The following is a 15,377-nucleotide window of genomic DNA, read 5'->3' on the forward strand; positions in this document are numbered from 1 at the left end:
AATAAAAAAAGACAAAAGATTTGGTTAAACAATGTTAAAAAATATTGGTGATATCATTACAAATAGTAAGTGTAGAACAAATACTTTGAAATTTAGCAGCATCATTTTAATCATAATAAGCCATCTAAGATTTAGAATCTACATAACTGGAGATTAAACTTTTTTTGTACTTGATCATAAACTATTGCAATAGGTTGATAAATTTGTTCAGTCCAGAAAGTGTCTGAAAAGCTCTGATATTGACTTACGTGTTTAAATGAACTTATTTCATTGTTACCTAGACATTATGATTGTTAACAAGCATCACATCAGAATACAGCTCCTGCTTGTATTTCAGCTTCTGTTTATTAATTAGTTCTCATTTTCTATCTTAAATGTAATGCATTTTTATTAATTCTGTTGTTTTAATATAACTAATTGTGTTTGTTCATTTACAGGTTGACTGCATTTAGAAAATCTCCCAGACGCATGGTTTCCAACCCTGGTGTGTCATCAAGGATAAACAGTAAACTTTTATCTTATGTCTTGGCCATGCAAATATTGCAAATTTGAGACATCAAAACGTTTAGAGCTGTTAAAGGATTACGGATTGAAACATCCACATACCGGTCAGGGTTGGTCGGTGCCTTGCTTGCACTTAAATTGTCCTTGTTCGATTAAAGTTTGTTACAGTTTGTTAAATTATTGCAGCATAAAAATGTTACTTCTGTCTGTTTGCTGAAAACACTGTTTAAGTCTTAGATTTAAACCTATTGATGTGAAATATCCAGACATATCTTAATTGCTACATAATGTGTAATATATGTAGTGTATATATATGTAGCAGTTTAAACAGCAAAGAATGGCAACAAAGTAAATATTTAGAAAAAAAGCTTAACACGCTACAAAAGCTACCACCAGACAGACTCCATCTTTCCAGGCTTTTCTCTTGTAGTCTTCGCTCAAATCTCTGCTCCTTGCATGTGTATGTCATTGTATTATCAATTGGTAGTTTGTTTTCTATGGATATTGGTTATGTATTGAAAATAATTATCTAGTCACAGAACCAAAAGGCGTGAAGCTGTTATCCGGAGCCACATACTGTACCTTGGCAAGAATGAAGAGGAACTGTTTGAAGATTGCCAAGTAAAGCGTTTTTTATTCAATGTCATGTTACAAATTTTAAAATTGTATTACCGTAACATACACCAGGCGTGGGGAACCAATGCTCCTGGAGGGCTTGCTCATTCTCCAACTCCCCCAGAGTTAAAAAGTTGAGTTTTACCGTTTCTGAATCCATTCAGTCGATCTGGGGATCAGGGTTCCCACCCCTTATGTAAAGGTTAACCTTAAAGCAGGGGTGTCCAAATTCTGTTCTGGCGGGCCACTGTCATGCAGAGTTTAGCTCCAACTGGCCTCAACACACCTGCTTAAAAGTTTCTAGTCCGTCTAGTAGAATATTAATGAGCAGAATCAGGTGTATTTGATTTGGGTTGGACTCTTCAGGATTGTTGCCCTTTAGGACCAAAAGAGCCACAGTCAAGTAGTAAATTTATGGCTAAGGGTAACATTATTTGGCTGTAGTGGCTCTTATGTTATGTTTGACTAATGTTTTACTAAACCTGTAAAATAGGCTTGACTCAGTTTAGCGTAATCTATACTGTATTACTTCAGTTTAGCTTTTTCAGTAAAATCCAAGTAATTTAGTTTGTCTAAATCTTGCAGGAGGACAACCGCAGTGACACAACGCAACACACCCTCAAGATTGTGGTTGTACATGGAGCTGATGGAAAGGATCCAGTGGATGTATCCATTATTCTAGAAGGCAAGGAGATCTTGCCGGGATTCCACAATACTGCTAAAGCTTGTGCCCTGCTTATGGGACTCATTTATGCCCTCAACCTAACATACCCCAGAGCACTGCATTACTTTCGAGGTGTTTCAGAAACTTTTTCTAGAATTGGATGTGATTAAGCTGTCTCCAAAAGTACAAGCTTTAAAGTCGAAGTTGTTTTATTAAATGCTTTTGCCATTGCAAGTACTGCACATTTTTGGATGCCAGTACTCCCCAACTAAGTTTGAAATCTTCCAGGTTCTATTGGACTATTTGCACAGACATAATGTTTTTCTGATCACTTGTGTACATAATTAGCAGTTTTGCTTTGAATTTAGTTTCCCCATTGTGAACAGTGGTGGGAAGACACTTGCCTGTTAGAACTGTTTTCAGCATTGTGCCAACTAAGGCATCTGGTCTTTTTTTCTTTATTGTCATGTTTAGAGCACTAGTCTAGAGTGCGATGTTAATTGTTAAAACTGCATTGTTTCAGACTACTTTAAATTTAACTGAATTCGTAAAAGCACTACTAAATATCTGTTGGATGCAGAAGCTGTCTCTTTTAAGAAATTAGTTTTGACATTAATTTAGCAACATTGCTTTATATAGAAATATTGACATCTTTAACAGTTAATCAAAATATTTTTATGCATTTTATGCATTAATGTTTTATATTTTATGCATTTAATGTTGTAATGTTTAGAGCACAAGTCCAGAGTGCTATGTTGAATGTTGAAACTGCACTATTTGAGAGGATTGCTACTTTTATTGAAACAGTAAAAATTTTGTATCCATGCATTATATCCATGATGTTTAAACCTCATCCCATGTTTTTGTATTCCTCTTGGGGTTAAAACACTTTAACGTCTTGACAAATTTAGTTGTTTTCAGGACTCCAATCCCTAGGGAAACAGTTGTCATTTAAAAAACTTAGGGTTTGCTTTATGTAACTTTAAAAACAATACATTTGTGTGACTGAGTCATTGTTTAATGTTGGAACAAAATAAATGTTGATTGTATCTACGCTGTGTGGTTTATTATTATTATTACAAAATTATTATATTTTTAGTCATATATAATTACATATATTTAATAAATTAATTGAAATATTAAATAAAACCTACCTTATAACAGTAAATAAAATGTACTTAATATTTTAAGGACAGCTGTGTTTAGTATTTAAAAAAAATATATAGACTTTATCTAAATGCTTAGAATAAATATAAATCCTACCTTAAATAGAATTTAGTAATATTTACTTCATATTTTAACAAATGTTAAATCAATTAATATATAGATTTTACTTGATTCTGGAAAGTGTGTTTTACTTCAAATTAAAGCAGTAAATTTTACTTAAAAATATCCTCGTAACAATTTGCACTAACACGTTTTAAGTAAATTTTACATGTTAGTTTTTTCAGTGTACCATTAAACAAATAGAACCAAGATTTAAACAGAACCAAATAACAAACATGTAAAACACTAAAGAAACAAAAACAAACAAACAAAACACCCTTAAACTAACAGAACAAAAAAATCTGGTAACACTTTACGGTAAGGGTACATGAATTACCATGAATTCATGCATAAATTAATGTGTGAATTATGCATTACTTCATGCATTAATATCGCATGAATTATCAGGAACTAACATGAGTTCAAAGTCTTTCATTCATGACTTCATGGATGAACAACACCTTAATTAAGACATTAACTAAGGTGAGTACATCATCAACTAAAGTGGTGACTTGGTCCTTTTAAATACTGACAAACAATCTGTTATTAATGATGGCATAATTGTGAAATAACATGAATATGAACGTGAAAGTTCAAGCTTTTGCACACAATGTACTGTAGACACAAAGGGACTTTGATCATAATTTTCTGCTTTATTCTTAAACAGTATAACTCAGATAAATCAACAGCAATGCCTGGGAAGAGCTGAGAGGGAATTCAGTACATATATTGTACTATGAACTTTAAGTGCCTGTATATCTTAAAACTCTTTACAAAACCATAAAGCTGGTTTACAAAATCATAAAGAAAAAAAAATATGAAACAGGGTTTCACAAACAGCTTGGTCTTTTTTTAAGGTAAGGAGACACCTTTTAGTGTAACAAGCTTCTGATGTGAATTCCTCATTAAATATTTAATGTTGAACAAAATAAACTGATCAAATAAATGGCACAAACATGGCAGTACATATACAAACTTGTCCTTTGTAGGGTATAGAGTGCTGAAAATGGAATTATGTGTTAGTTGCAGGGGGGTTTGTGAGCAGCTTCAGCTATCTTAAAGAAAAAAGAAAAAATCTATGGTTTTGTAAAGAGTTTTCAGATATAAAGGCACTTAAAGTTCATGGTATATGAAGTCACCACTTTAGTTGAGGGGCCACACACATGATGAAGTCATGAGAAGTTAATGCTTAGTTAGTGATGACTACTGTATTTGGATGTTAACAGAATTCACATGTGCTCTGATTGGCCAATGTTGGGGTCTGTCCATTTACCTGCAGGCTACTATGAAGAAGATATGAACATGCTTGATAACTCATATCAGATTTAATGAAAACATCATGATCATGCGTAATAAATCATAAATCATGATGATGTACTCACCTTAGTTAATGTCTTAATTAAGGTGTTGTTCATCCATGAAGTCATGAATGAAAAACTTTGAACTCATGTTAGTTCCTGATAATTCATGAGATATTAATGCATGAAGCCAGCATTCAAACAGAACCAATACTGATAACAACGATATAGATTTTTTTCTCTCCCAACAACAGGCATCTTGAAACTGATCATGCCTGAACATACTCAGTTCTCAGTTGCTTCACTTTCACAATGTTGTTCATAATTTTCCATAAAACTATGCTTCGAGTAATGAAACAGTTACAGCATTTTGAGCAGTCGTATCAATTGATAGTTAGATCATTGTAATGAAATGAATAGACACTCAATTCTGATGTAAGGTGTGAGCTGCATTTTGAAATAGTAATACTTTGATGTTATGTTGTGTAATTTTGAACCGGTGATTTTAGTTCAATGAACAAAAGATATTTGGCTCATCTGTATTGTATCCAAGTATTTGGAAAAAGTGTTAAGTGTTTTGAAAAATGTGCATTTTGATCATTGGTTGCATATTATGTGTCTAGAGTTTTGAAAAATGACATGAAGGTTCTGTTATTAGTGCAAAAATGATTGCAAAAAACTGTAATAAACAAAACATCCAAACAACCAATAAACAAATAAAAACAAATGAATGCACTGAAAAGAAAAAAGAATGTAAGCAAACAGAGACAATAAACAAACAAAACAAGCGAAACGTGGTTCTAGCAGCAGGTTTTCATTGAACAAATGGCTGGAAACATGTTAGGCTATAATATTATAGATGTTGTTATTTTTCTCCACCTATGCAACCTGGTTTACATTACAAGTAAAGCAATTTCAGAGGCAGACAGAATGATTCAATTTGGAAGAAATATTATGACAACAAATCTTTTTTTTTTTTTTTCAGAAAAACATACACTAATGAATCCTGCACAATTATGTGCATGTATAGTGAATAGTATTATTAATTTAATAAATTAATTAGTAATTTAATTTTGCCATTAATATAGAGATAACAAGCCATAAAAAAGTTCCAAACAGCACTTCTAATGTTATTAGTTTATCCTTAAACCCATCTCACTAATCATTTTCACTCTTTGCGTTTTTGTTTGGCCTTATGTACTGTAAAGGATTGATAAACAGTAGCCTAATTTTTATTAAATTTTTTTCATCATGGCTCATTAAATCCTAAAGTACAAATATAAAGGCACAGCTGTAGGTTACATGACAACAAAACAAATAAACCTGCGGTTCTCAGGAAACACAATCTCAGGCATCATTACTCTACTAAACATGCGGAGCATTATGCTGCATGAGAGGAAAAGATGAGTCGAATGCATCAATAACTGTGTAACTGTGGCAATAAATGTACATAGTTAAAATTCATTGTTGCAATAACCCAAAAGTAAAACTGTTCAACTGCCCCCCAATGGAGAACACCACCTGGCTCAGGTAATTTGGGTTTGAAACCCCTCATATAGAGCCTTAAAACCTGTAATATATTATGCCCAACCAACTGCTGCAGAGTCTGATGTGATTTTTACATGTGTGTGTGTGTGGTAGATCAGTGTTTCTCCATAAACCCAGAGTAATAACTCCACTCTCCTCTCCAACGTTCCTCTCCCACGATCTTTCCTCTCGCTCCGCACAGCCGAATCTTTATGATGAATGGTGCGAGGGGGCTGCCCTACCGCTTTAATGTGATTGATGGGGGATGCTAGCATGCGGCTAACTGCTACAAGCCGCTGTGTGGGTATAAGTGCCCCAGACAGAAGCACACACTACAGTCAGCAGTGATATAAAGGAGAGCGTGGTCATGAAGGTGATCAGATTAATTACACTAATATGAGGAGGAGGCCGGCCAAGGGCACGCAGCAGAAACCACTGAGGAAGCCGTCAGGAAGTGTCTAATATGACAACAGGGCTTTGACTGAACGTGATATCAGTAACACGGCGCATAAACCATGTCTCTCTGTTGGCAGACAGATGATGCAGCTTAGCCTGCGAGGATTCAGTGCCAAAAAAATAACATTTAAGAGCATGTGATGAAAGTGATATAGCAAACATTATCTTAATGGCTAAACTTGACATAAATCATGCTCATATACAGTAGGATATATAAAAGCTGGAAGAGCTTGTCATGAACACAATCCTGGACATGAGCATAAGTGGATGCCTGATGCACATGACTACTATCCTTTTAAAAGCAATTATATGACTTTGTAGACTAATGTTAGTGGAGACAACCCTTTCCATTTAAAGTACATCCACTGTGTAACCGTTATATTGACTATATAAAATTACAGTAAGCTTCATATAAACATATCCACTGTGAGGGAGATAAAAGCTCTGTACCAAAACTCGCTGTCTTGGCAGCTGCCTTCTAAAGGAACCTCAGCTACAGTATTTAAACTCCAACGCTCTACACATGAGACTCATTGCACAATTGATAGCAATAGACTTTATCTGAATAGATAGGATGTTAGCATGTTGCTAAGCTATTCAATATGCTTGGGTAATCAATTTTTTATTAGATTAAACTATTTTATCAATACTTTTCAGTATTTAATTTAACATATGTACACATACACTACTAAAAGTTTGGCGTCAGTAAGATTATGTGATGTTTTTGAAAGGCTGCATTTATTTTATCAAAAATACAGTTAAAACAGTAATATTGTGAAATATTATTATATATTAAAATAACTGTTTTCTAGTTAACTATATTTTAAAATGTAATTTATTCCTGTGATGACAAAGCTGATTTTTCAGTATCATTACTCCAGTCTTCTTTGTTACATGATCCTTCAGAAATCATTCTAATATGCTGATTTGTTTTTCAAAAAACATTTCTAATTATCATCATCAATGTTTTGAAACAGATGTGCTGCTTAATATTTTTGTGGAAACCATGGTACTTTTTTCATAGAAGTTCATAAAAGTTTGATTTCTTTCCATAAAAAATGCACTGACCCCAAACTTTGATTAGCGTGTATTCTGTAAGTATATATTGACATCTCTGCTTATTTGCTGGATTGATTTATTACCGAACTCTGTGCAATGCATTCTGGGATTATCTTCACTCTGAAGCATACATGAGCGGCTGCCTTAGAATTTGGCAAATGATTCATCTTAAAGGCAGAATACCTTCTGGAAAAGCATGTGATGCCTCAAAATGCTGTTCACAAGCTTTTAGAATAGAGTTGTGGAAGTTTAGGGGCTTTAAATGCAACTCACCACAACTCCACTGTCTGTAACTGCTTCTCTGTAGGTGAAGTTGCACACGGCCCAGGCCAGGTAGTATGTGGACATGCGGGGCGTCCTGGAGAAATGGTTGGTCACCCATCCGTCCTCGTCAGACGTGGAGGCCTCCACTGGCATGTTAGACAGCGACTGATATGAGCTCTCGTGTTTCAGACTCACTCTGAATGTGGCTTTATAGATGGGCTCGTCGAAACACGGGAAGGCCTTTCTAGCATGAGTCGGTGAGAACTGCGTCACCGCGAGAAACCTGCAGAATAACACCAGCAATGAGAACATGAGAAAGAGGTAAGATCAAAGAAATCTCTGGATTTGAAGAAAGCTCTGCTATTTAAGTAAACCAGAAATGAACAGTGAAAAGTCATTTCACCAGAACTTCATTAAACTGGCTGTCACATGACTTTCCTGAATTCAAATTAGCTCTGACTGCCATCTCTGAACTCATCGCTGTGCATTTTTATCACACTAATGAGCTTCCTGGTTTGAAGATGGACAAAATTGTTACAGCTTTTTGAACCACAGCAACTAAATCACATCAAATGTCAACATGTAATAAATCACACCAGAATTACTACACAGAAATAATGATATATCTGTCACAGCTGTAAACATTAAACCCATCTGTGACAGCATTAGTCAACAAATTGACAGCGTGAACCAATTTAGACGACAAGGAAATAATAAAATGCTGTCAAATTCATCTTACGTGAGGATTGGTGAATTTTAAGTGAATCATTATTAATCTACATTTGGACACATTTACCACATCAGAATCACATCTGCGTCTGAATTTCATTATAAGTCTAAACTACAAACAGCCTTGGAAATTTTCTGTCAAAGTTAGAGACCGGTGAGCTGCATTCCAGAAAACCGCATTATGGACATTAAAGCCCCCCTCACAGGGAGATTTGGCTTTGACCACCCACAGCATGAGCAGCAGATGGGGGAGGAGGGTTTTCTGCTCCTGTATTTCTGTCACAACTTTTTACTCTCATTAGCAGCCATTCATGCAGTAACAAAGTATAATGAGTCTATAATGTCCCATCTGTTTACCTCCTCTTCGTTCCACTATTTATAAGTGCTAGTGCCATTTAAACATCTTTACACTACTTAAAGATCACAGTTGAGACACATGCAGGAGGTGATGAGAAATCAGACGACTAACAGACACACAGGAGGAGATTCTACAGGGATGTCAGAGTGAAAATCCCTGCAGTGATACACATGGAGGTGTTTGAGTTTGTTGTCTAATGTGACATGGCTGTCCCTGAAAATGTGTGAAGGATGAAAAAAAAAACTGACAAATCTCCAAAAAGACCAGACGATCAGATGCCGGTTTGAAGTGAACTAACAACACGGTTCATGTGGCCACGTCTAGCTACATAAACACGGGTATTTTCTCCATCCTGCGAGATCCCCGCCGTTCAGCGTTCACAAATATACAAGCAGCCAGCAGGCGCTGATTACATTAAACTCAATGATCTTCACAGCCTGTGGAGATCAGAGCTGCTGCGGGATGCTGTCTGAACATCAGTGTGCTGAATTTATCTAAAAAGTGCTCTTCGATGGATCTTACAATGTCAACACCTTTCTGCTGAATCAAAAATGGGTTTGTTAAAGAAACGTTACACTGAGTTCTTGACATGCTGTTTTACAGCTAAAAGCCGGAAGAAGTCCAGCAGTTATTGCCAAGACAGAAAGGCAACTGGAGGATGGACAGAAGGTTTATGAAGTGTGTCCATGAAAGTGATCCCTTCTGGGTAAAACAAGGTTTAAACATGTCTCAAATGCAGGAAAACCTGGGGCAAAGATTCAAACATGAGCCATTTTCCCTCAGAGGACAAAGAATAAGGAGCCAGAAAACAAGAAATAGATATTCAGTGTTATCTAACTGAAGTCACTTTGAATAAGAGGCTGTAAACGGCTGTAAAACACTATAATTAATACATATATGAGCTTCTGATAATCAAAGGCTCAACATAAAGAACTGAATAATATGATATTGGGAGATCTGGTGGTTTTCAAAAATTAAACTGGGTTGCCTTAAGTGTAAACATTAGCACATTTCAACCAAACACCTAAACCCAACTGTCTAATCTCACTTTGTATATGTTGATGTAGTATGGTAATACTGTAACTGCATAAATAGTTAAGATAATGCTGTATAAGAGGGTAATTTTAATGTAACTGTGTGGATATTTATGAATCTTTAGCACTGTGCTGGAAAACTTCCCACAGTCACATGCAAGTCTCAATGTCTGACAGTAAATGAATCATTGAGCGTCACATCAGACACAGCTGTGATTTCAGTACCCAGAGGTTTGACTAGCGTTTATTCAGATCTACTTGATCTCTGACCTCCCTAAACACAGAGGAACAGTTACTGTCTGAGATTTAGACAGTGCAAATTACATGCAGACAATAGCGATAGAGTTACAGGTGAACTGCTTAAACTCAACCGTAGCCTATATGTTAATATTATGAATGAAGAACCAGCGATTATATCTTGTTCATTTTAACACATGCTGTAATAAAAACAAGCACCAACATTTTTGTGCAGTTGTGTTAGTAAAACTTATCACTTCCATGTTGTACTTGACACTTTACTAACATCCTGACTTCTGCACATCACATGTCCCTATGACAATACAATGTTAAGAAGCATTTGTGAGAATTGCAATAAAGACAATCTCACAAAACTTATGCATTTAAGTATGGTATCCAGAGTTTCAACTAAAATGCAGTGGTTGCTATTAACCTACATTTACAAGATGCATTACAACCTACTTTATAGGATGATCCCGTATTCATTAATGATGGTTTGGAAGTAGCAAACATTACTACTGAAATTATTAGATTTTTGTGCAAGCCATCGAAAATATTAGTTAGGAGAATAAATTAAGATAGTTACGATATAAGGTTTGTTGGTGTTACACTAAGATTATAGTTTTACAGTAACGTCAGTAGTACATCAGTAATAACTATAGGGCTATTTTGGTTGCCGTGAAAGCAATTAATTAGCCAAAAAGTGCTTAATTGCGCATATGATCGTCAAGCAGCATCAACAGTTCCCAATGTAACTGGAGAAGATTATAACAACACATGAGAGACTTTGACTCGACACTGAAGCGCTTTTACCTTCTTTCTCCATTCAGCACATAGGAGCTGCGGAAGAAGCCCAGGAGCTCGTGCTCGATATGCGCGTGGAAAGTGATGTTGATCTTGTATGTTCTGAGGGGCTTCATCTCTCTGTGCAGCGCGATCACATACACCTGCTTTGGCTGGTAGTGGAAGCGGCGCTGGATCCTCATGGCGCCCGCTTTCTTGCTGTCCGAGTACACCAGCACCTTCTCCACCTCCAGCCGGTCCGTGTGCAGCACGATCAGCTTCGTGGACTGAACGCACTCAAACTCAATGTGCACCTCGCCGGAGAAGGTGAAGTTCTCCATGGACACGGACAGGCGGAGGTCGTAGTGGCGCGGGCGCAGGGTGACCGGTAAGCGCAGGTGTCTCCAAGGCTGCTGGCCGTCCTCTGAGTCTCTGTGACTGATGTTAGCGTCCCGGGACTGTTTCCACTTACTGTTGCTGGAGCCGTTAGCGGCCAGTGCCCCGCTGCTCTCCGCGGCGCATTTCTCGAAGCTGACGCTGAGCGTGATGGCGATGGCCGTGACGACGATGAGGGTGAGGATGGAGATGGCGAAGCCCAGCACAAGTCTCTTATTCACAGTGATGTGCTGCTCGGTCGTCCGGGGCCGGACCACCACGCTGTCGGCCCACTGATCGGACAGAGCCCGTCCGTTCCTCATGCTCGCGTCCTCGATCCCCATTATATGACGGATCTGATGTGTTTCATATTCATGATCAGCTTCCGTTCACGCGGTGCAGCTTCAAACTGCGGAGGATGAACCGGAGGACTGATTTAAAGGCGAAAAATTCGGCGAAGATCCCGCGAAACGCGCAAAGCTTCGAATAGAATGAATAGAACTGATGATCGATGAACTCGCGCGAATCAGAAGTTCGTTCGGTCAGATGCTGGAGCTCATCGCGTCCCGCCGCACATCCATCTCTGCTCTAACATCAGTCTGATGTGGGTGAAGGTCCAGCACCTGCTTCCTGATCAATCGCAAGAGTGTTGTGAATCTCTCTTGGCTCTGCCTCCATCCTCATCCCTTTCTCTCTCTCTCTGTCTCTCTCAGCCAGTGGGCTGTGTGCGCTCTCTCTCTCTCTCTCTCTCTCTCTCTCTCTCTCTCTGATGCTCCTCTCTCTCTCAGTCAGTGGGCTTTGAGCTCTCTCTCTCTCTCTCTCTCTCTCTCTCGGTCAGTGGGCTTTGCGCTCTCTCGCTCTCTCTCTCTCAGTCAGTGGGCTTTGCGCTCTCTCTCTCTCTCTCTCTCTCTCTCTCTCAGTCAGTGGGCTTTGCGCTCTCTCTCTCTCTCTCTCTCTCTCTCTCTCAGAAATTCAGTCTAGTAATTCCGTCTAAATATTATGTTCAGTTAAATCACATTTAATTAAAAAGTGAAATGTTCAGACAGGCTGATGTGACTCTTCTCCTCTTTCCCACACATCGAAACTGCAGAGTTGCATGAATATTCAATAGAATAATGGAATGTAATAATTGAACAAATTAAATGGAAAAACGATGCACGCACTTGAGACATGTACCAAAATCTTACAGCAGCGCTGTGACAGTATTTTCAACACAGCGATTATTACACATCACACAAATACATTAGAACATGTCTGTTTTGTACTTTGACAACAAAAGCTAAAAGGTGGCGATGTAATGATTAATTCAGTGTTGTGGGGCAGTAAGTAGGCTACAGTAAGATCACACTCAAAGTACACTTTGAGTACACACTGTGCAATTTCTAAAATGAAGCAGTTTAGTTTTGTGCAGTATTGTGTATTTTGGTGTCTGTGTGGCTGGGCACCGTTTCAGTTTTATAATCCTAAATAATTTAGCATATTCACAATGTGAGCGTCAAAGAAAAAAAAAAGTTGCTGTCCATGGTCCTGAATCAAACAGTAGCATCAAATCGGTTACCTAAATGGTGTTATTCTGCACCATAAGTAAAGAGAATGAATACATTTTTCAACAAGGTTTCCATAATTCTCAAACAAGCTCTTTCTCAAATGACTAGACCAACTGGAAGTAAAAGATATGGCATTAATTGCTGTTTTCCACCTGTTCATACACCCTCCATTCTCAAAAGCTTTCATGAGTGACCACAACCCCATCTTCACATCCCCCCTCCATATTTTCACAGTGCTGTCATTGTTTCATAAAGGAAGACTAGTGGCAGATCTGTAAACAAGGCAAGGCTCCAAACACCAAATAACACTCTCAATTTGCAGCCAATGGCATGGTTAAACAGCACAACGAGAGAAGAGCCATGAGCATGTGAAGAGACCCTTGAAGCAGTCGGGAGAGAGAGATGATGGGGATCAAGTGAAAAGTAAAAAGGGGGCTTCTAGTTAAACTGATTTTATTCACATTTGATATTATTAAACTAGAACAGGCAGGAAATGCATTTAGATTCACATCCTATCAAGATCTTCTTCGCTCCCTTTACCGCTAAGTAATTTAAAACCTATTTTTATGAAATAAGAAGAGATGGAACGTTCTTGAATGATTGCGAGATCTTCGGATCAAATGAAAATGGAAGTGCATTTAAAGAAAAAATAAGCAATTTACTTTTGGCATCTGAGCACAAAAGCCTGTGTCATGGTCTGCAAATGTGTGTGAACCATGTGCCTCCTGTTGAATGAAAACATATAACACAAGATCAGTCTGGAGGGACTGTGAGGGGGGCTAATTGAATAAAACATATCAGTAAAATGTCCTTGAGGGCAGCTGTGACTGCTGGCACATAGAGGGTCATTTCTGCTGAGAGAAGAAGGATGAAGAGAAACACTCACACTCAAAAGAAAAAAGAAAAGAAAAACGAGATTTGGCCAGTTTATATTATGGGCACCTATAAGCAGAGCAGACACACATCGCCCCCTGCAGTCCACAAATAACATTAAGTGTTTGCCAATTAAAAAAAAAACAACGGAAGACGAAACCCTGTCTGACTCAATAAGTTTGCAGGACCTGATATTATCAAAACTCATGATAAAGTTATAGAACATTCTTTATTGGTCTCTCAACTGAACATCACTGTGGAAGTGCCAGAAATAATTTGTTCCAGGATGTGCACAACCAAATGTTTGTCACTCCAATAGAAGAGACAGTCCTCATAGAATTCATAATTGCAACTAAAGTCAGATTTTCCAAGGGTTACCTTTTTGCTCCAACTGACCCCATGCAGAAATACATTAAATGACAGTGACTACAGCAGTAAAATTATTTTAGAATTTTAGAAGATGATTCTAGTGTATGCATTGTAGACATTGTAAGGGACATGACGGGTTTAAAAAAATGTAGAACATCGGATCTATAATGTATATCTATAATCTATGTATAGAGATCAATAAGCTAAAAGCAAGTCTACAACGATTTAGAATGAATGATTTTGCTAGCTATTTTAATTTTACATGTTCACTTCAATAATTTTTAATGTGAACCATGTGATCTATGGAACACCTGACAGACAACAAGTCTGAAGTTAATCACTTGACTTTCACAGCTGCTTAATGTAACACAAACATTTAGTTTTGATACTATGCATAAATAAGTGCTAGAAGTTATTTATTTTCAACATTATGAATTCAGATGTGATTGTTTGGGTTTACTGTTGACAATACATTTGTTTTATTTTGTTTAGACTACTTCCATGTTATATATCTGACCTGAATGTGGGACGTCATTATAACAAATGCCCATTATGATATGTCATGAACACACCATTCATTGATCCACCAATTGATCCACCTGAGCTACTTCTGACAGTTTTAAATGCTGCGATACCTAGTCAACTCACATTAAAAGCTGCTGTCAGTTAATTAAAATGTAATAGATGATCTTACACCTTGACAACACAACTGTGATAAAACATTCCAGTGATAAGGATGTTGGCATTTTTTTTATATATATTTACTGTAGTCACTGGCTTCATGTAAAAACTAAAAAAAAAAAAGGTAGGAAGGCAATAAGACATGTCCAAATCCAATGGTCGTGTCACATCCTGTCAACTGAGATATCTTCATCTGAACATTTTTTGAAGGCAGCATAGATTTATTTTTCGCTGCCTATGATATCCCACTATCCTGTGCATGCAGGTCCATGACAGTTGAGCTGAAGGACAAAAATAGCACCTAAAAAGTGTGCTTGGCAGTGTATACAGTAAATAAGTTTTTTCCCCCACATTTTGACTTCATTTCTAGTATGTTCTAGATATTCCGCCCATTTGGTAAGATCCATCTTGTGATGGTTTGCTTGTGTTAACCTGAATTGTTTTCTGAACCAACCCTCCTGAACCATTTTTGGGTTCCCCAAAGAACCTTTCAATAAACAGTTTTTTTTTTTTTACTAAAATTTTACTAAACAACCTTTTTCCTCTATAAAGAACATTTTGCACAATGGAAAGGTTCCATGGAAGTGAAATGCTGATTGTAACTCTTCCAATTAATATGCATAAACTGTTTTAGCAGAGTGCAATGGACACCTTCAAAGAGCCAGGATCTTCTTGGCCGACTCCTGAGATTCATGTTCTCCTAGTGTGATTCAACAGTGAGATTGGAACAAGGAACTG

The 15,377-nt window shown here is 37.3% G+C and overlaps 1 protein-coding gene across 1 annotated transcript in view; it reads right to left on the reverse strand.

Moving 5' to 3' along the window:
• The window catches only part of LOC306858358 (thyrotropin-releasing hormone-degrading ectoenzyme-like), a 120,485-nt gene extending 108,663 nt beyond the window's left edge, over positions 1–11,822 (reverse strand). The window contains exons 1-2 of the mRNA XM_079398864.1: positions 10,825–11,822; positions 7,663–7,936 (exon numbers count right to left, since the gene is read on the reverse strand). Of these exons, the coding sequence (XP_079254990.1) occupies positions 7,663–7,936; positions 10,825–11,513 (963 nt within the window). The 5' untranslated portion in view covers positions 11,514–11,822. The remainder of the gene's footprint in view (positions 1–7,662; positions 7,937–10,824) is intronic.
• Between the last annotated feature and the right edge of the window lie 3,555 nt (positions 11,823–15,377).

Source organism: Barbus barbus (assembly GCF_936440315.1).
Source record: "Barbus barbus genome assembly, chromosome: 39".
Lineage (NCBI taxonomy): Eukaryota > Metazoa > Chordata > Actinopteri > Cypriniformes > Cyprinidae > Barbus > Barbus barbus.